Source organism: Aptenodytes patagonicus, chromosome 14 (genome assembly GCF_965638725.1).
Source record: "Aptenodytes patagonicus chromosome 14, bAptPat1.pri.cur, whole genome shotgun sequence".
In the NCBI taxonomy this organism is placed as follows: Eukaryota; Metazoa; Chordata; class Aves; order Sphenisciformes; family Spheniscidae; genus Aptenodytes; species Aptenodytes patagonicus.
Genome location: NC_134962.1, coordinates 18282191 through 18300759, shown reverse-complemented (window position 1 = coordinate 18300759; position 18569 = coordinate 18282191). Strand labels below are relative to the sequence as shown.

At 57.6% G+C, this 18569-nt stretch overlaps 1 protein-coding gene across 7 annotated transcripts in view; it reads left to right on the top strand.

Annotated features, from left to right (window-relative positions):
• Window positions 1-18569, top strand: part of CHD6 (chromodomain helicase DNA binding protein 6) — a 94860-nt gene that overhangs the window by 56616 nt on the left and 19675 nt on the right. For 5 of the 7 annotated variants that reach the window (XM_076352311.1, XM_076352313.1, XM_076352309.1 and 2 more), the window contains 16 exons: window positions 97-246; window positions 552-673; window positions 1299-1542; window positions 1991-2167; window positions 3852-3995; window positions 4778-5033; window positions 5535-5745; window positions 6263-6458; window positions 7010-7174; window positions 7581-7760; window positions 9006-9116; window positions 12506-12708; window positions 13125-13324; window positions 16665-16824; window positions 17257-17346; window positions 18360-18463. In XM_076352311.1, the coding sequence (XP_076208426.1) occupies window positions 97-246; window positions 552-673; window positions 1299-1542; window positions 1991-2167; window positions 3852-3995; window positions 4778-5033; window positions 5535-5745; window positions 6263-6458; window positions 7010-7174; window positions 7581-7760; window positions 9006-9116; window positions 12506-12708; window positions 13125-13324; window positions 16665-16824; window positions 17257-17346; window positions 18360-18463 (2713 nt within the window). The remainder of the gene's footprint in view (window positions 1-96; window positions 247-551; window positions 674-1298; window positions 1543-1990; window positions 2168-3851; window positions 3996-4777; window positions 5034-5534; window positions 5746-6262; window positions 6459-7009; window positions 7175-7580; window positions 7761-9005; window positions 9117-12505; window positions 12709-13124; window positions 13325-16664; window positions 16825-17256; window positions 17347-18359; window positions 18464-18569) is intronic. The other 2 variants (XM_076352314.1, XM_076352310.1) reach the window with 1 other exon arrangement.

Sequence of the window (18569 nt, the reverse complement as noted above, 5' to 3'; positions counted from 1 at the left end):
CTGTGACTCGCTCTCAGTCGCAGTCTGCGCCCGCACGCTGGGGCTGAGTGGCCGTGAGCCCTGCGCTGTCTCTGAGCCTATCTGTCTGCACTGCAGGAGGTGACTCACTACCTGGTGAAGTGGTGCTCACTGCCCTACGAGGAGAGCACCTGGGAGCTGGAGGAGGATGTCGACCCAGGGAAGATTAAAGAGTTTGAAGCCCTCCAAATCCCTCCAGAAATCAAGCACATGGTAACGTACCCAGAGGTAACGTACCCGGCTGGCAGCTCGCTGCCCTGGGCAGGCAGGGACTGTCTGTGTCATGCACAGGTCCAGCAGTGCTGACCTTCTTATCCCTGCTGCTGCAGTGCAATCCCCATATCCTTCCCTCTGGATGGGTTAGTTAACAGTATCCGAGGGTGGGATCCGGAGGCCAAGACCTTGCTGTGAATCAGCTGTCAATGACTGTTCTGAAGTGTTGTCCTGATGCACAGCCCCAGAAGTGGGATCTGGCCTCGCTGAGCGTTAGCCTCTTCTTCTTCATGGACCTTGCTCCTGCTCTCTCCTCCTAGGAGCGCCCGGCATCTGAGTCCTGGCAGAAACTGGAGAAGTCCCGGGAGTATAAGAACAGCAACCAGCTGCGGGAGTATCAGCTGGAGGGAATGAACTGGCTGCTCTTTAACTGGTATAACAGGTGAGGAGGGGCTGGAGCCCTGTGCTCCCATGAGGAGTCCTGCTGGCAGTGGGGCCCTGGTGTGTCCAGTCACAGGAGCAGCAGAGCTGGGGGAGCAGAGCTGAAAAACAGGGGCCTGACAGAGCAGCTGCTGAGACCTTCCAGTGCTGGAACTGGCAGGCAGCTGTCAGAAAAATTGTGTTTGTTTTAGCTTTGCAACTGAGTCTTTAAGAATGTTTCTCCCTGGTAAATGCTGATGAGTCTTGGAGATAGTAGGGCTTAGCTATGGGTCTAAGATACACCTGATTTTTGGTACTGGCCAGGCTACTGGTGACCCATTCCTGTGGCAGGAGTGCGGGAATATGCATGTTCTCAGCTGCAGCAGGCCATCAGATGCATCTTTCACTGGCTAGTGAGGACAGCATCTTTCACACTAACTTTGAGTGCATCATCTTGCAAGAAATTGGATGGTCTGGCTTACCCAGACCGGTTTGGGCCACTGTACCAATGTCGACTCACCCTCCACGCTGCAGGGTCAGAGAAGTGTGGGTGGAGGTGATGTGCCTGACATCCCATCAAGGAGTTGGCAACAGGGTGGTTCCTGCCCCTGAGAGCCACATTCACCTGCCCCTGTCCATCTCTGCAGGAAGAACTGCATCCTGGCTGACGAGATGGGGCTGGGGAAGACAATCCAGTCAATCACCTTCCTCTCAGAAATATTCCTGATGGGCATCCATGGCCCCTTCCTCATCATCGCACCTCTCTCCACCATCACCAACTGGGAGAGGGAGTTCCGCACCTGGACGGAGATGAATGCTATCGTGTACCATGGCAGCCAGATCAGCCGGCAGATGATCCAGCAGTACGAGATGGTGTACAGGGACACACAGGTGATTGACGCACACAACACTCCTAGATGCATCCCCCAGCCCTGGCTTCCTTTACTTGGGAAGCACTGAGCTGCATGTGGAGCTTGTGGTTCATCTGGAGACAGAAAGGTGATCTTTTAAGACTCCTTTGCTGGCATGGACTCAGGATGCACTGTGTATGAGTGAAGAACAGGCCCAACTCATGCAGAAAGGGGAAAATACAGCAGAGCCCCAGCCACATTTCTTGTCCAGGCCTGTTTGTCTGCCCTGAAGCAGTGTCTGGTTTGGAGAGATGCAGTCTGCGGCCAGAGGGGAGGCTTGCAGGAACCTGCCCACTGCTTGAGAGAGATGAATCTGGGGAAATCCCAGCTGGGACCCAGATGCTAACACTGATATGTTGACAGGATGTCTGACAGTGTCCTGCCACCCTTCAGGAGTCAAGTACTGCATATGGTTTATGTCTCCCTAGGGTAACGCTCTCCCTGGGATCTTCAAGTTCCAGGTGGTTATCACCACCTTTGAGATGATCCTTGCCGACTGCCCAGAGCTGAAGAAGATCCAGTGGCGTTGCGTGGTCATTGACGAGGCACATCGCCTGAAGAACAGGAACTGCAAACTCCTGGAGGGGCTAAAGCTCATGGCCCTGGTGAGCATGTCCTGCCCAGGTTCACGTGAGAGCAGGGTGGGCCAGAGATGGCCATGCCTAGCAGTCAGATGCCACTGCCAGCTGCTCAGGCCCAGTGCCAGGGCTGAGAGCTCCTTGTCAGAGGGAAAACCGTCCAGGACCCATCAGGTCACTGAAGCAGTGCCAGTGACAGGGCGCCCTTTGATGGATGGGGCACTGGTGCCCTGCAGCCATCACAAACTCCTTTTTGCTGAAGTGGGATATTAACCCACAGTAGACCAAGTCCCCTATGCCTTCCCATCTGTGTGCACTCCCTGGCAGAGCACTGTCTGGCCTTGCAGCACAGCTTAGGCTGCTGCAGCACATGGAGGCAGTTGCTGACCAGCTGTGCGCAGCATCCTCTGGCCGTGGTGTGCCTTGTACCCTGCGGTGAGCAGGGCTGCAGTATTCAAGCTGGTTTCTTACTGCTCTGCAAACATGGGACCAGTCCGTGCCAGGAATGGGGGTGCAGGACTGTGCATGGTGAAAAAGGGATCAATGAGCTGCTCTGAGAAATGAATTTGGATGTCCAGCTCCTTTCCAGCCCTGGGAAAGACAGCACTGCTGTTTGCTGGACCGAGGGCCATCAGGCCTATTGGATCTCCCAGCCCTACCCAGCTTCCATCACACTCAGCTGTAGCTGGGCCAGGCCTCCGAAAATTATTAGTCTTATGTCTGCAGTTCCCAAAGACTCTGCTGTTTCCCCGTGACCTTGTGTGTTGTGCAGGTCCCTGCTGGGTTGTGAGCAGCCTGGGGCAAAGCAGGATTGCTGCTGACCCCCCTTCGTAACCATCACCTTCCTTTGTACAAGTCCTTTGGGAGCCTTACAATTGCCCTTCTTTCATAGCTGGTGACTCCTGGGGACATTCCCCGCATTAGGTTGGGCAGGAGGATTAGCCTGAGCACAGAGCAAGCACCCAAGTCTCTGACAGTGCTGGGACAGAGCAGATGGTGCGCCCCGGGAGGCCTGAAGCCAGAGCCCGCAGTGTCGGCACAGGGAAGGGAGTGCATTCTCCTTGAGGGGTCATCCGCTCCTCACCCCCTCAGGTCTTGGGCGGTTGTCTGGACCCCTGTCTCCTTCTATTGTGCATGTACCTACATGGTGAACCTCTAATAAAAGCTCCTCCTTGTTCCCAGTGCACACTTGACGCAGTCATACGTGCCCCTGCTGATTTTGGAGCACCCTGCTCACGCTGGCCCTAGCAGCAGGTCTCTGATGCCCCTCGGTATCACATGGCTCTGGGACGTGTTCCCTCTTGTTCTACCCAAGCCCTGAAGAGGGACATCCTGCCCCCAGGTGCATGGAGGCTTGGGTTCTGTCAGCATCCCCGTCCGGTGCCAGCACAGCCCTACCTGAGGGTCTTGTGCCAGGGCAGGGCTGAAGCCTGGGAGCAGTGTGGGATTCTCAGTTTTGGCTGTTGTTGCTGCACAGAGCTGGACTGGGACACATCCAGGGGAGCATCCTGGAAGCCACAAGACAGTGTTGCGTGGCAGTGTCTGGGTCAGGGCTGGCACCATGGCCAGGGGAGCCTTTCAGGGAGTGCGTGTGCCCCCAGGCCACCCAGAGTGCTCCTGAGGCTGGAAGACAAAGAGCATTGTGCTCTTGGGACCCCTTGGACCCAGCCAGTGTGTCTGAGCCCTCAACCTGTTTTCTGTGTATACCCAGGAGCATAAGGTGCTGCTGACAGGAACCCCCCTGCAGAACTCGGTGGAGGAGCTCTTCAGCCTCCTGAATTTCCTGGAGCCACAGCAGTTCCCCTCAGAGACAGCCTTCCTGGAGGAGTTTGGAGACCTGAAGACAGAGGAACAGGTACCTAGAAGAGTGATGCTGGTGACTGTTAGCACAGGCCACTGGGATGCATGGTCACCAAGACAGGCACGCACTCAGACATGTGCTTCATGGAAGTGAATAGGACTCCTCATGCCAGGAGAAGCAAAGTTGTGACAGAGCCCCCAGCACTGCTTTGGAGAGAGGAGACCAGCCTGTGCCAAGGCAGTGGTCTGCTCCCCACCTAGCTCCCTGCTGCCCCTTGCATGCTTGGGCAGCACAGCTCACCCGACTTTCCCACCTGATCTGTCCCCGAGACCAACAGGAGTGTAGGGGGATCAGTAAGTCCATGTGTCAGTCGCCCCTGTCAGGTTCCCCTGGGGAGCTGTCCTCCAAAGTTCCCCTTGAGCATGCGTCACAGAAAGCAGCTCAGTCCCCTGGGCTGTCTCGCTACCATTTGAATGTCTGGCTTAAGTGGAGATTGCACAAAGATCATCATTCTGAGGGAGCAGGCACGGGCACATAGAGCAACCATCATCTCACCTGCTATCAAAGATCTCAGCTCTCCTCCTGCAGCAGACACATTTACCCAAGGCTGCCAGCAGCAGAAGCGTGTGGAGTTCATGGCCCAGGGTCACTCACATGCCTGCCCCAAGGAAGCCGGCCCCTGAAGTTGTCCTGGCTGTCAGCAGAGCAGCTGCTTCATGGTCATTTGTAGTGGGTTTCCAGCCTGGGGAGGCTCTAGCGTTGCAGGCCACTCCGCTGTTGTCACCATGTGCTTGCCATGCAGGGAGGGCAGTGAATCTCTGCGCTTGCTCTGGCAGGTGAAGAAGCTGCAGTCCATCCTGAAGCCCATGATGCTGCGACGGCTGAAGGATGATGTAGAGAAGAATCTGGCACCCAAGCAGGAGACCATCATTGAGGTGGAGCTGACCAATATCCAGAAGAAATACTACCGGGCCATCCTGGAGAAGAACTTCTCCTTCCTCTCCAAGGGTGCCAACCAGCACAATATGCCCAACCTCATCAACACTATGATGGAGCTGCGGAAGTGCTGCAATCACCCATATCTCATCAACGGTGAGGGCTGTGCACAGGAGGTGTGGGGGGGACGGATATCACTGCAACATTTACTGGTCACTACCTGCAGAGCTCACCCAGCTTGGGAGCCAGCTGAGGCCCTCATGCCATCTGCTGCTGGTGTGGTTGTGCATCCAGGCCCAGCACAGGATGCAGTGATCTGCCTTGTTGCCCTCATGGGCAGCCCAGCTCCCTGCAAGTGCTGCTCGCTGTTGGGCACCTCAGGGTCTTGCGAGGCTTGCTATGTTTGGGGGTATTCTGGCATGGGACCCTCTCTAACATCCCAGCCTGGCTTGTTCTGCCAAGAGCTGGTGCAAGCCCTGAAGAAGGAGTAGAGTCACAGGAGTGAAGGGGCTTCTGGAGGTCTCTAATCAACCTCCCTAGATCTGATTGCATGGGTTCTGTTCCTCGTGTGGTGGCTTGCTGTTGCCCTGGACAGGAGGCTGGGGGCAGCTGCACTGCCAGCCTCGCCAAGAGCTCACGTCCCTTCTCACCTGGCAGGGGCAGAGGAGAAAATCCTGGAAGACTTCCGTAAAACACACAGCCCGGAGGCGCCAGACTTCCAGCTGCAGGCAATGATCCAGGCGGCCGGGAAGCTGGTGCTCATTGATAAGCTGCTTCCCAAGCTGATTGCCGGTGGGCACAAGGTGCTCATCTTCTCCCAGATGGTGCGCTGCCTCGACATCCTGGAAGACTATCTCATTCAGAGGCGGTTAGTACAGGCTTCAGCATTCACCACAGCTCCTCCACATCACCTCCATCCTGCACTGTAGATACAGAGTGGAAACAGCCCAAGGTGGGGATTTGGCCATTCTGTGCCCACGTACCAAAGAATCTGAGTTACAAGCTACTGCTGGTGGCTGCAGAGACCCCAAAGCTGGGCAGCTCTGACCTGTCCATTCTGCGTTGCCCGGGGCTAGTCCTAAGAGTGACCAAATGGAAATAGGCCCTTCCCTTGGTCCTGGTTCCCATGAGCCTCATATCCGTGTACCACGCGTGGGGTCATTGATGATTTTGCCATCATAAGAGGAACGACTTTTGGGAACAACTACAGTGCACACAGGTTGATGGGGCCAGAGCCTCCACCTGTGCACAGGTCCTGCCAGTAAGTCCTAGCTGCCTGCATGCCCACACACAGCCTGGGGGAAGGAGCAAGAAGGGGTTTGTAAGCTGCAGCCAGTTCAGGCCCTGCTGTGATCCTGCTCTCACCTCTTCCCCTCTCGGAGCAGGTACACCTATGAGCGCATTGATGGGCGGGTGCGCGGGAACCTGCGCCAAGCTGCCATCGACCGCTTCTGCAAGCCCGACTCGGATCGCTTCGTCTTTCTCCTGTGCACGCGGGCAGGTGGGCTGGGCATCAACCTTACCGCTGCTGACACTTGCATCATCTTTGATTCAGACTGGAACCCACAGAACGACCTCCAGGTAACAGGCTGGGCCGGGACAGGCTGCCGGGAGGTCCTGCAGCACAGCTCCTGTCACTCATGCCAGCCGGGGAGGGAAGGGCAGCAGCACCCGGCTGTACTGGGCATGGGGTGCTGTGCTGGGAGAGCCGGCAGGAGTGCAGGCAGAGGGGACATGTCATGGGGGAGATCACGGTGTGGTGCTAAAAGCATGGGTGGGCCACAGGCCAGGCAACACTTTGTCCATACCTGGTGTTGGAGGGGGTGAAGTGTTGGGTGCTCCCATCTGCAGAGAGCCAAGGCTGACACAAGCCTGAGCCCTGTGTCCTTGCCTGGGGGTGCAGGGGTCTCTGATTCCTGCTCCACAGCTGTGCAGGCCTGGCGCTAACCAGCACCTGTTGGCAGACCCCTGCCAGGTCAGCCACAGGCAGTAGATGAGGGTGCTCTGGTGGGTGGGAGCTGACTGTGGCTCAGGTGGGTGAGTGGTGGGTGCTGGTGCAGGGTGCCACAAGCCACATGGTCCCCATCCTGCTGGGCTCACTGTGCTTGATGCTGTGCCCTCTGCACTCCCAGGCTCAAGCTCGCTGCCACCGGATTGGGCAGAGCAAGGCGGTGAAAGTCTATCGCCTCATCACCAGGAACTCCTACGAGCGGGAGATGTTCGACAAGGCCAGCCTGAAGCTGGGCCTGGATAAGGCTGTGCTGCAGGACATCAACCGCAAGGGCAGCACCAATGGGGTAGGATGGCTGTCAGAGTGGGGCTAGGCGGGAGGCACTGCGGGAGAGCTCTCTTCCTTCCCCTGCAAGTCACTGTGAGGTCGGAGCAGAGACCTGGGCAGGCTTCTGGGGAGGGAGAGCCCAGTCCCACACACTCGCATTGCTGCTGTTTGGCCTGGCAGGCTGTCTCTGCACTGCCATGGGGTTGGGTGACACATGTGGTACTGTGTATGGGTGACAGGGACTGAAATTCCTGACAGTCCCTCAGGCAGTGTTATGAAGTAACCTCTTTGCTGTAGCAGCAGCAGGTCTGGGTTGGCTTGGGGCATCTCTGCCCTCCCTCCTGGGGCAGATGGAAGAGCCTTCTCCTGCTGTGCAGTACCCAGGGTGGCTGGCCAGGTTGGTGATGCCCCCGTGTTTTGGGCAGGTTCAGCAGCTCTCAAAGATGGAGGTGGAGGACCTGCTGCGGAAGGGTGCCTACGGCGCTCTCATGGATGAGGAGGATGAAGGATCAAAGTTCTGCGAGGAAGACATTGATCAGATCCTCCAGCGCAGGACACAGACCATCACGATCCAGTCTGAGGGGAAGGGCTCCACCTTTGCCAAGGTGTGCTATGCTCCATCAGGAGGGAAGGGGGACTCCCCCCGGGGTGGTAGGGGACATGCTGGGAGCGCACAGGGCAGTAGTGGTGGGCTTACTTCTTACCCGTGTGTAGAGACATGTCCACGTGGATGCCAAGCTCTCCTGCCTGTCCTGCTGCACCCAGGAGTGAGATGTTGCTGGGGCACGGCAGCAGCTTGGTCTCCTGTCTCACTGGTGGTCAACAGAGCACTGAGGAGGGGGCCACCAGCCTGGGTGGGTGATGTGAGGCTGCCCGGGAGGGTTCAGCTTGCCAGCTTCCACTTTTCCTTTGAAGCTGGCTTAGGCTGGTGAGAAGGCAGTGCCAGGGTGTGCCCTGTCACTGGGCCAGCAGTGTGGACGGATGCAGAGCTGCTCTTGTGTCCCAGTCGGGGCACTGCAGGGTGGAGGGTTTGCTCTTCTGATGGGCTGAGGACTCCTTGCCGTGGCAGCAGGCCATGTCCAGAGCTAGATCCTCTGCCCAGGGCTGGTGTGGGCAGGGTCAGGCCTCTCCTTGGGGAGGATGGATGAGTTCAAAGCCCGGGTGAGATCCAGTCCTGAGCTGGGCTGATCTTCTACTCCTGGGCTGAGCTTATTTGATCCGGAGTCTGTCACCTCCCCTGCCCTTCCGGACACTGGTGCTGCCTCGGTGTGGTGCTTTGCCAAGCAGAAATGCAGATGGAAACCTGGGCTGCCGGCGCTGTGGGAAGGAGTTGTGGTCGCTTCAGCACAGCCCTCCCACAGTGCAGCCCATCTCTGTCTCCAGCCTCACTCTTCTGCTGCCGTGGGTCCTGGCTCTGCAGGGAGAGCACCAAGGAGGTGGTGGGAACCGGCTGCTGGCCTGCACAATGCCCGAAGCTGGGTGCTGCTGTGCCATGGGAAGCTGTGCACCATGGGCACTGACATCCCCACAGGAGAGAACCCAAGGAGCCAGCTCTGTGCCACGCTTGTGGCTGGTTGTCTGCTGGGTGCACCAAGGGCCATCTGTCCCTCCTCCTCTTGCGGGTGGCACAGCCCAGGCTCCGTTTCCAACAGGTCAGGGAGGACTGCAGAAGAGAGGGGTTCAGCTCCCTTAAGCAAACAGAGCCCTCTGGCACGTGTCAACATGGGGTGTAACACCCCATGGCAGCGAGACTGTGCGCTGCAGACAGATCTGTTGGGGATCTCTATATGGGGGAAGGCACATCTGGATGGTGGGTTGCACCCTGTTCACTACTCTTCTTTCACTCCCAGGCCAGCTTTGTAGCATCAGGAAACAGAACTGACATTTCCTTAGATGACCCCAACTTCTGGCAAAAGTGGGCCAAGATAGCAGAGCTTGATACAGACGCCAAGAATGAAAAGGTAGGATCCAGCTCGTGGCCCGTGTGCCCCACAACTGATCTGACACCGCGTGGCATGGTCTTCAGGCAGGAGCTGTGTGCTTCCACTGGGCTCATGAAGGGACATGTGTTAGGCATCAGGAATTACTGCAAGAGAAGACTGACCCATGCCCCAATTACTTTAGCCACATGTTGGGCTGTGTCTACCTGGTATTTCAGGGTGCTCAGTCTGTGCTCCCAGCTACTCCCAAGCCTCGTTAAGAGGCAACAGTTGGGGCTGGCAGCATGTGAGGGGAAGAGAGGATGAAACAGCCAGCACAATGGCATGCCTGTGAACCCAGCAGACTGGTGTGACTGCCTGTGCGTGAGCTCGAGCTGTGCCAGAGTTTCCCCACAGCACAGGCAGGCATGAGTGCCTACCGCTGCCAGCCAGGTTGGGTGCTGGCAGCCTGGGCAGCTGGGGCTGGGGCTCTGGTGTGGAGCAGTGCCAGGATGGTCCCATGCTGCCCTCCAGGTGCCAGCTCTGATCTCCCAGCTCCCTGGCTGTCTCACCAAGCCTAGACACCTTTGTTAGCTCGAGGCACGCCAGGGCCAAGCTGCTCTGTGCTCTGGCAGGGCACAAAGGGGCCCAAGTGCCAGCTCTTGCTGTGGCTGGGGATTGGTGGGGTAAGCGAGGTTCTTAACCTGCATAACCATTCCCCAGCCCAAACCCAAGTCCACGTGAGCCCTGGCACCCTGGACAGAGGGGAGCATTTGGCCTGGCAGCTCTGGAAGAAGCCTGGCGAGCTGACATGAGTTTGTATACTCCAGCCCTTTGAGCCCTGGAGCTCGCAGTGCCGGGCACATTCGTTTCACCACAGCCTCCCAGCTCCCACCACCCTGGGTCTTGATGGCTAAGGAGGTGGTGTTTGTTATGATGAGGCTCGGCAGGGTGCCCCGGCTCTCCCAGCAGCAGGCAGAGAGGAAGCTGGGCTGCATGCGACTGTGCCCGCTGGCCCGGGCTCCCTCTCTTCTCCCCGGGTAGTCCTCCAGACCCTTTGCAGGGCTGCAGCACCCATGGGCCTGTTCAGGGAGCCTTCAACCCAGTAGCAAGTCCAGCCATTTAGTGACCTAGAAGCAAAGTGGACTTGCAATTAGGTGAGGCTGCTGGAGAGCAGGTAATGATGAGCAAGCAGGTCCCTGGAATCAGTCATGCATCACGTGGTCCTGTTTAATGCCAAGGTAATAACCATAATAACTGTGCTTCTCTGTTGTGATTTATTCATAAAGCTTAATGTATGGGTTCCAGCAGCAGCCCGGGAAGATTTTGAGGAGCTGCAGTGGCATGATGGTGCTGAGAACACTGCTGGTCAAGAGGCTTGTGTCAGGCACACTGGCACCCTCAGGTCCCAGCCTCTCACCAGCTTCGTGGATATGAGGGCACCCCGGAACTGGGGGCCCTCACTGAGCAAGCACTGGGCTGTGGTGCTGTAGTGGGAGCAGTGTACTGGCTGGGCTGGAGCAGGCGGTGGGTGCTGGCTGGAAGGCAGTACCTCTTTGCAGAAGAAATGTCTCTTTCTGGTGAACACGCCAATACTGTGAGGGCTGTGAGGTGCCCTGCTGCTTCCCTGCCTTGTTTGCGCTCACAGACGAAGGCAGGTTGCAGGGAGGTTGAATATCATGGCTGTGGCACTGGGTTTGTCAGAGCATTGTTGTGTGTGGATGCTTTGTCTGGTTTGGGTCTCAGAGCTCTGTCCTAGGTTAGCGCAGGCTGGGGAAGGGGCTGCCAGGGGCTCAGTGCCTCAGGGGATGGACACAGCCCTGCGTGGTGTCTGCAAATGCTCCCTCTTGCTCAACTTCTCATCTTCTCTGAGCAGGAGGGTGCAAGCGAGGTCATCCGGGCCAGCTGGGTTTGGCCCTGACAGTGCAAGGGGTGTTGCGAGAGGAGGTCCGGCTTGGGCAACTCCTCCAGTACTTCCCCCTGCTCTTACAGTGTCAAATGCTCCCTCGTGCTGCCTGTTGGATATTTTCCATATCCAACTGAATACTAGCCGCATTCACCCAAGCCTGGGGCATTGTTTGAAGACCATGTGGGTCAGGCTCAATATCCAGGCATTGTTTTAGAAACAAATCTCTCTAAAAGCTGAATGTGAATAGGGATGAAGGGAGCTGCCCAGAGCTTCTCCTGGCCTGATGGAGCAAGTGGGGACAGGTTTGGATTGTGCCGCTCCTTCCTCCGTCAGCATTTGCAGCCCTGCTCTCCTGCCTTCAGGGATGGGAACAAGGAGTAAAGCCAAGTGGATCTGGCAGGCCCGTCACCATGTCTGGGTGAGGGGGTTGCGGACTGTAAAGGGATGCTCCCGGAGTCTCGCCTCTTGCCCTCACTGGCAAATTGGTTCCTTCCCAGCAGCGGCCATGGGCAAACGCGGCAGCTGGAGCTCCAGCGAGCCGGTACTTGGCTTCTCCTGGCCTGGTGTCAGAGCTGCCGGACGTTCCCCATGCGGCTCTGGGGAGCATCTCCTGGGGGCAGCATCCTTGTCCCTCCCTGCTCTGCCCACGAAAGGAGCTCTCTAGCTGAGCACTGAGATGGAGCTGGGAGGGTTGATGACTCTGCCTGTCAGGAGGCAGGAGGGGACAGATGGGGTCCCATCTCTCTGCTGGCCCTGCTGAGCTCGTGGGCTTGGCTGCAACCCGGGCCTCTGCTCCCAGCTCCTCCATCAAGTATAGGGCACTGCAGCCGGCTTCAGTGCAGCCCCAGGGCCTGCCAAAATTCCAGCTAAGGCAGCAACGCTGTAGAGATGGTGTTAGACAACAGCAAGAGGGAGGCGCCCCACAGCTCTGCAGAGCTCACTGCTCTAGCAGGGAGAATGGGAGAGGGGGGGGGTGTGTGTGTCCCACATGCTTGAAATCCAGGCAGATTTAGATGACATGGATTCATTTGACAGGGTGGGGGGAAGGAGAGGAGGCAGGTACATGCTGTTTAATTTCATATTGCTCCTTCCTGCACCTTCTTGGAAGCTGCCTTTCCTCTTCCGGCACACCCATCCCCCCCAGTACAGAAATTACACTGCCTCCAGCACAGCGCTCAGCGCAGGTGGTGCTGGGAGGGCTGGGAGTATGATTCAGAGCTGAATCAGCTGCTGGTTGTCAGCAGTTTGAACCCAGAGGGCCTGATTTTCAGCCTGCCATCGTTCAGGCTGAATTTTGTGCTGGCCAGGAATTGTCTCATGTGTGCGGGCAGAGCCGCATGCAGGTAATTTGGAGCAGGTATCCCAGTGGGAAGGTGATGGCTAGCTATGGAGCTGGCAGGTTGGGAACCAGAGGCATGAGCAGAGCAGGGTGGCAGTGTGGAGAAGAGGACATACTGTGCCCTGATGGAAGGCAGGTATTTCTGCCCATACCTGAGCACGTTCTCCTCTCTGCCCCTCATAGGAGAGCCTGGTCATCGACAGGCCCCGGGTGCGGAAGCAAACCAAACACTACAACTCCTTCGAAGAGGACGAGCTGATGGAGTTCTCCGAGCTGGACAGTGACTCGGATGAGCGACCCACGCGCTCACGGCGCTTCAACGAGAAGACACGGCGGTACCTGCGGGCTGAGTGCTTCCGTGTGGAGAAGAACCTGCTCATATTCGGGTGAGTCTCACCCGCTCCCGGAGAGCACAGCCACAGCCTCCAGCTGCCCCAGCACGCACATGGGCCACTGGCTGCCCCAGCCAGCTTCTGTCCATCCTGCTTGCAGTGTCCCCTCCTTCCAGCAGTGACCTCCCTGGTGGGACCTGGGCTCTAAGTGAACATTTGGGACGGAAGGAGAGTTAGGGCGGGCAAATCATGAGCTGGCAGTTGACGCTTCCAGAGTCTGCTCCTGCCTCTGCCCTGTTCAGTCCTGGGCAAACCTCTCCCCCTCTCTGCTCCCGTAATGTGGGGGCAGAACACCCCTATCCAGGGGAGCTGGCAGGGCCGTGCCCCTGAGCGAGCTCCTGGAGAGAGGTGCCGGCGAGGTCTCTAGTTGCACAGGAGTGTTTACTCTGTCTGTGTTCCTGCTGTTCCAGCTGGGGACGCTGGAAAGATATCCTGACCCATGGGCGGTTCAAGTGGCACCTGAATGAGAAGGACATGGAGATGATTTGTCGGGCCTTGCTGGTCTATTGCGTCAAACACTACAAAGGGGATGAGAAGATTAAGAGTTTTATCTGGGATCTCATCACACCGACGAAGGATGGCCAGAACCAGGCTCTGCAGAATCACTCAGGTATTGCGTGTTCTCTCTGCCATTGCACCTGTACCCGTCGCCACTGTGCCAGCCTATGGGACCGAGGCTGCAGAAGTCAAAGCAGAGCTGATTGAAACAGTCAGCAAGCAGTTGTGCTTGAGCACCGTGACTCTCCCTGCACAGAGAAAGTGGCTGCCATGGGACTGACCTCCACACTGACCCTCAGAGCCAGCAGCAGGGGCTGGCTGGGTGGGGGAGGCTGTTTCCTGGCTCCCAGTGCCATGGCTGGTGCAGAGAGCGCCTTGTGGTGGGAGCAGAGATGCCATCCTACTCTCAAATGGGCGCTGCTAGGTTTTCTCTGGCCTGTGAATACTGTCAGGGTTCCCCCATGCGGGGAGACACCGGGCAGTGAGCTTGTGGGGTGCTGGTGATCGTATGAACACATTGGGTGTGATAGGTGTGAGGGTGCATATTCTATGAGCGTAGACGTGCCTGGCTGCTCCTCAGGGCATCACAGGACACGGCATGGATCGTTGTGCAAGGGACCCTACCTGTGCCTGTTGGCAGCCCCAGCGCTAACGCCAACAGCTGAGACTGCCAGGCATGGCACTCGTGGCTGCGCCGGGGAAGCTAGTGGTGCAGTCTGTCCAGCCATCTCACCCCAGGTCACCAGCTTGTGTCTCCTCTCATCATGGTTCTTGTCCCAGACATACTGGTCTGCAGTACCTGCCCTGATGGGTGGAGGTGCAGTGTTGGTTTGTCCCGAGACCTCTGCAATGCAGAATCCTACCCAGGTGATGCTGCCTTCTCTCACTCCATCTAGCAGGACCCTTTATCTCAGGTTTGGCTGTGCCCTCCCTGTTCAGAGCACTCGTACGCTTATTTTCCAGTGTGTGTGAGGTCCACATATCACACCACATGTCCAATTTGTAGTTGCACCTGCATTCTGTTGGGTGGAGGTTTCCAGTGTATCCTCAGCTTCAGACAGGCCACCCAGAGCGTTCCCCAGCCCTGCTCTCCCACTGTCGCTGACTCTGCCTGGGCAGTGGGGCACTGCAGATTCACCCCCTTGCCTGCAGTGCAGCATCTGCTCTCTGTAGGCATCCCTTGGGGCTGGAGCAGCACAGCAAATAGAGCCCACCATGCAAACAGCATTGTGCAGCCGCTGTGGCTTTTGTCTTTAATGATATGAAGACAGAGCCGGTGCTGGCTCCTTGGATCAGCTGGAAGGTTGTGGCCTGGGACACTTGGTCACTGCCCGTTCTGTGTCAGAGGACTCTGCGCTGACCTAGCAGCACAGCGCCTGCGACCTGCGGCTTTCAGGACAGGTGAGTTGGGCTGGGAGGGCCAGCTGGGGGAGGCCACGGCGCTCCCTCGGGGTGGTCAGGGCCCCACGGCTGTGTGCTGCTTGTTGTGCACTTGTGATCTGTGGTGCAAGGTGAGTAACGAGGAGGCTGGGAGTCTCCAGCCTGCTTTTGGCATCAGGGAGCCAGGCTGAAACGTGGGGCTCCTGTTTCAAGGTGGTGGAGCACAAGGAAGGCTGTTCTGGAGTGGTGCTGTCGCTGAGCGCCGACAGCATGCTGCGTGTTACTTGGTGCTTAAAACCCGACATCACCATTTCCTTCTGTCTGGAAATGTCCAACTGGCTTTACAGTGTGCGGTCCGAGCATGTGGCCTTCAGTGGCTTCCTTAAGTTACTCCAATCACCTACAATGTGAGCCAGTCTGGCAGTGCTGCCTGCTGCCCTTGCCACACAGCCGTGCCCAGAGCGGTGCTGGGACTGGACTCGAGAGCCCTGTGGGGAGCAGAGCAAGAGTAAGAAACAAACTGGTCGATATGAATGGGCTTGATTTAGATATGCCAAGTAACGAACAAGCTGCGGTTTCAGTGGAGGGTCAGGAATGCTTTAGTGCGAGAGCAGCACTAAAATTGGATATTTAGCAGAGGGAAGCAACCAGGAGCTTCTCCATCAGTTCTTCAGAATGGCTTTTCCCACCTGTGAAACCTCCATGTGGTCTTGGCCAGAGGAACAACAAAACCATCTAGCCTAACCTCAGGAGCAGCCACGCGGCAGGTGCTGCTGTGGCTCGCCAAGGAGCCTGAGGTACCACTCATATTTGCAGAGAGCTGACCAGGCAAGACATGCTCCGGGCCTCCTTGATGTGCAGAAAAACAACAGCAACCTCCAGCCCTTGCTAGTGCATCCTGGGGCTGTTCCTTCTCAATCCCATATCCACGGGACTACAAGGGGCGAGCATAGCACGTGGGCAGCAGCTCAGACCTCTGCTCTGATCCAGCCCCGTCCTGCCTTCCGTCCTGGAAGAGGTCAAGGTGCTGAGGAAGCAGCGTTTGCCCAGAGTTCGTCAGGCCAATTCAGTGCTGGGGACAGGAGCCCTGGTGCCCACTGCAGGCCTCCAGCAGCCACCTAGGCTGGAGCCCTTGTCCTGTCGTGGAGCTGCAGACTTTGTGCAGGGGTTGAGGACACGGTGACACTCTCTCTTCTTCCCTGGTGTCACAAGACCAGACGGATGGGACGGGACTGCTGAGACACTTCTTTCCCTTTCACACACATAGGCAGGAGAGGACATCTGCAGGACCCTGCCTCAGAAGCGGCTGCCCAGGGAGGCAGCTCATCCCTCTCAGAAGACTCCAAACAATAGTGACCCCACCAGGAGTTGTTCCCATGTTCTGCTGTGAACTCGCATCTTATTTCAAGGTTGAAAATGTGTTTAATTTTCAGCTCCAGCCACTGGATCTCATTTTATCTTTGTCAGCCAGACGACACTGCGTTCCTTTTCACTTCGTTATCTTTGCCAAGTTAAATGCCCCCTGCAGTGATCTGGTTGCCACGCAGCCCTCCTCCTGATGCATGGAACAGGAAACAACCCTTACAGATCAGATCATCAGGATTGTCTTCTGGTCTTTGATCATTTGGGAGACTCTTGTTTGAACTCTTGTCCCAAATCACTGTGTTTACCCCATAGGGTGAAATTCAGAGCTGGCTGTAGTGTCCAAGTAAGGCTCTAAGAGCCGTGCACAGGACCAAGGTCCCTTCCATGCTTCTCTGTGATATTTTTGTACATCAAGGGGCCATGTTATCCTTTGGGCTCAGCATTGCACTGAGAACTCACAGCACTTCAGTTTCTGTGGCGATCCCCAAGTTTTTCTTGGAGACGGAGCCTCCCATGCTCTGCGTTTACCCCGTGAACTTCCCCTACCCTGGCTTGCCGACCTGCAGCCAGGAGCTTTGCACGGCCTCCTCCAGCTCCCTGGCTCTGCTGCCCTGCCTGTGCACCGCAGGGCCAGAGATGCCTCGAGGCCATGCCTGGTCTGGCCCACAGTGCCCACGGTGCTCACTGGCTGCCACTTGCTGTTACAGGCTTGTCAGCACCGGTGCCCAGAGGCAGGAAGGGGAAGAAGACGAAAAACCAGATGCTGCTTCCCGAGATAAAGAATGCGGACTGGCTCGCCACCTGCAACCCCGAGGTCGTCCTGCATGACGACAGCTACAAGAAGCACCTCAAACAGCACTGCAACAAGTGAGTGCAGGAGCCCATGTCAGCTCATGTAGACCGTAGGCTGAGGGCCTTTAGCATGGGGAGGGTGGGAGGGAGCTGCAAAAGGCTCACAGCCCATGCAGGATCACCATGCTCCGGCTGCTGGACCGCTCTCGGATGCTCCTCCAGCTAACGGGAGCCATGCCCTGAGCAGCAAACCTCTGGCTGCAGGGTCCCAGCAGATCGCAGGGCTGGGCACTGTGGCAGGACACCGCATGGCCGGTGCGTGTCCTGCTTTGAGGAGGTGGGTCCTCCCACATGGGGAAACACGGTGTCGAGCAGGTTTCTCTGGCCTTGCTGACCCTCAGAGCATCCCCCTGCAAATGCTCTGGCGAGGGCCATTGGGCCAGGCCCTAGGCTGGCATCTGAGCACCTGCGTGCTAGCGTATGTTCCTCTCTGCTGCCCTGGGACAGGGTTCTGCTGCGGGTGCGAATGCTCTACTACCTGAAGGCTGAAGTGCTGGGGGAGGCCGCAGACAAAGCCTTCGAGGGGACCCCTGCCAGGTAGGGACCTTACGGTGAACCCCTGCGATGCTTCTCGGGGAGGTGGTGGCAGCGCTCGAGCACTGCCACAGCCATCCAGCCCAGCCAGGTCTGGGCTCACTGCGGCTCTGGGCGAGTCAGACCCTGTGGTCAAATCCCTAGGTCTTGCTCAGGCAAAACTTCATCCTTAGATGGCAGCTCTGCCTGAGCAGGGACCGTGGCCGTGGCAGCCCTGTTGAGGCAGCTCTGAGGCTGCAGCACCAGCCTGGGGGGGTGGTGAGGACACTCAGGGACACCCTGCAGCCTGCAGGAAAATGTCTCCACATGCTGCCTGACAAACTGGCCTTTAATCCAAAGTGGGATTGGAGAGAGACTGTGCCTGGTTCCCAGGGCCAGGCCTCAGAGCAGAGCATGCCCCATCGCTGTGGCCTGTAGTCCCTTCCCAGCACTGAGGACAAGGGGGCTGACAGGCTCTGTTAATGCCACTGAGCCTGCAGCCTGCCAGCTCCTGATCTTCCTGCAAAGACTCAGCTCTCAGTGCTTCAGAGAGAAGTGTGATATGCTGAGCTTAATTTCCTAGAGCAGAGGCTGCTGCCTTCCCCAGCACAGCTCCATCAGCATGAGTCTGTGCGGAGGGGATGTTGCAGCCCACCCCACCAGATGTTCTATTCTTTTGGGGCTGGTAGGTTTGAAGTGGTTTCCCCCAAGAGATGCTGTTCAGATCAGTTAGGATCTCCAGTCCTCTGGTGTTGCTTGGGTGGGAGGGGAGAGGGGCTGTGCAGCCTCCCCATCTCTGGAGAAAGACGATGTGGAAGGCAGTGGGTTGCGGTGGAGCCAAGGCTCCAGCTCTCTGACCCCAGGGAGATGTGCACACCAGGCCATGGCAAGGCCCCAGGCCAGCCTTGCATTCATTAGCTGTCCCCAAGCCAGTGGGTGATGCCTCCTGTCTCCCCCTGCCCCTGCCCAGCAGTACCCAGTGCGCTCCAGTGTCTGGTGAGGCTGGGAGAGGGGCGTTCATACCTTGTCTGCCACAGGGAGCTGGACGTGCTGCTGCCAGACATTGACTACGTGGAGATCCCAGTGGACTGGTGGAATGCCGAAGCCGATAAATCCCTGCTCATCGGCGTCTTCAAGCACGGTGTGTACCCAGCTTGTCTGGTGGGTGCCAGTGCGTGAGAGGGACCCAAGTGGAGCACCTGGCCAGAGCTCCGGTACCTGGAGGGGACATTCACGTCAGTGCGAGG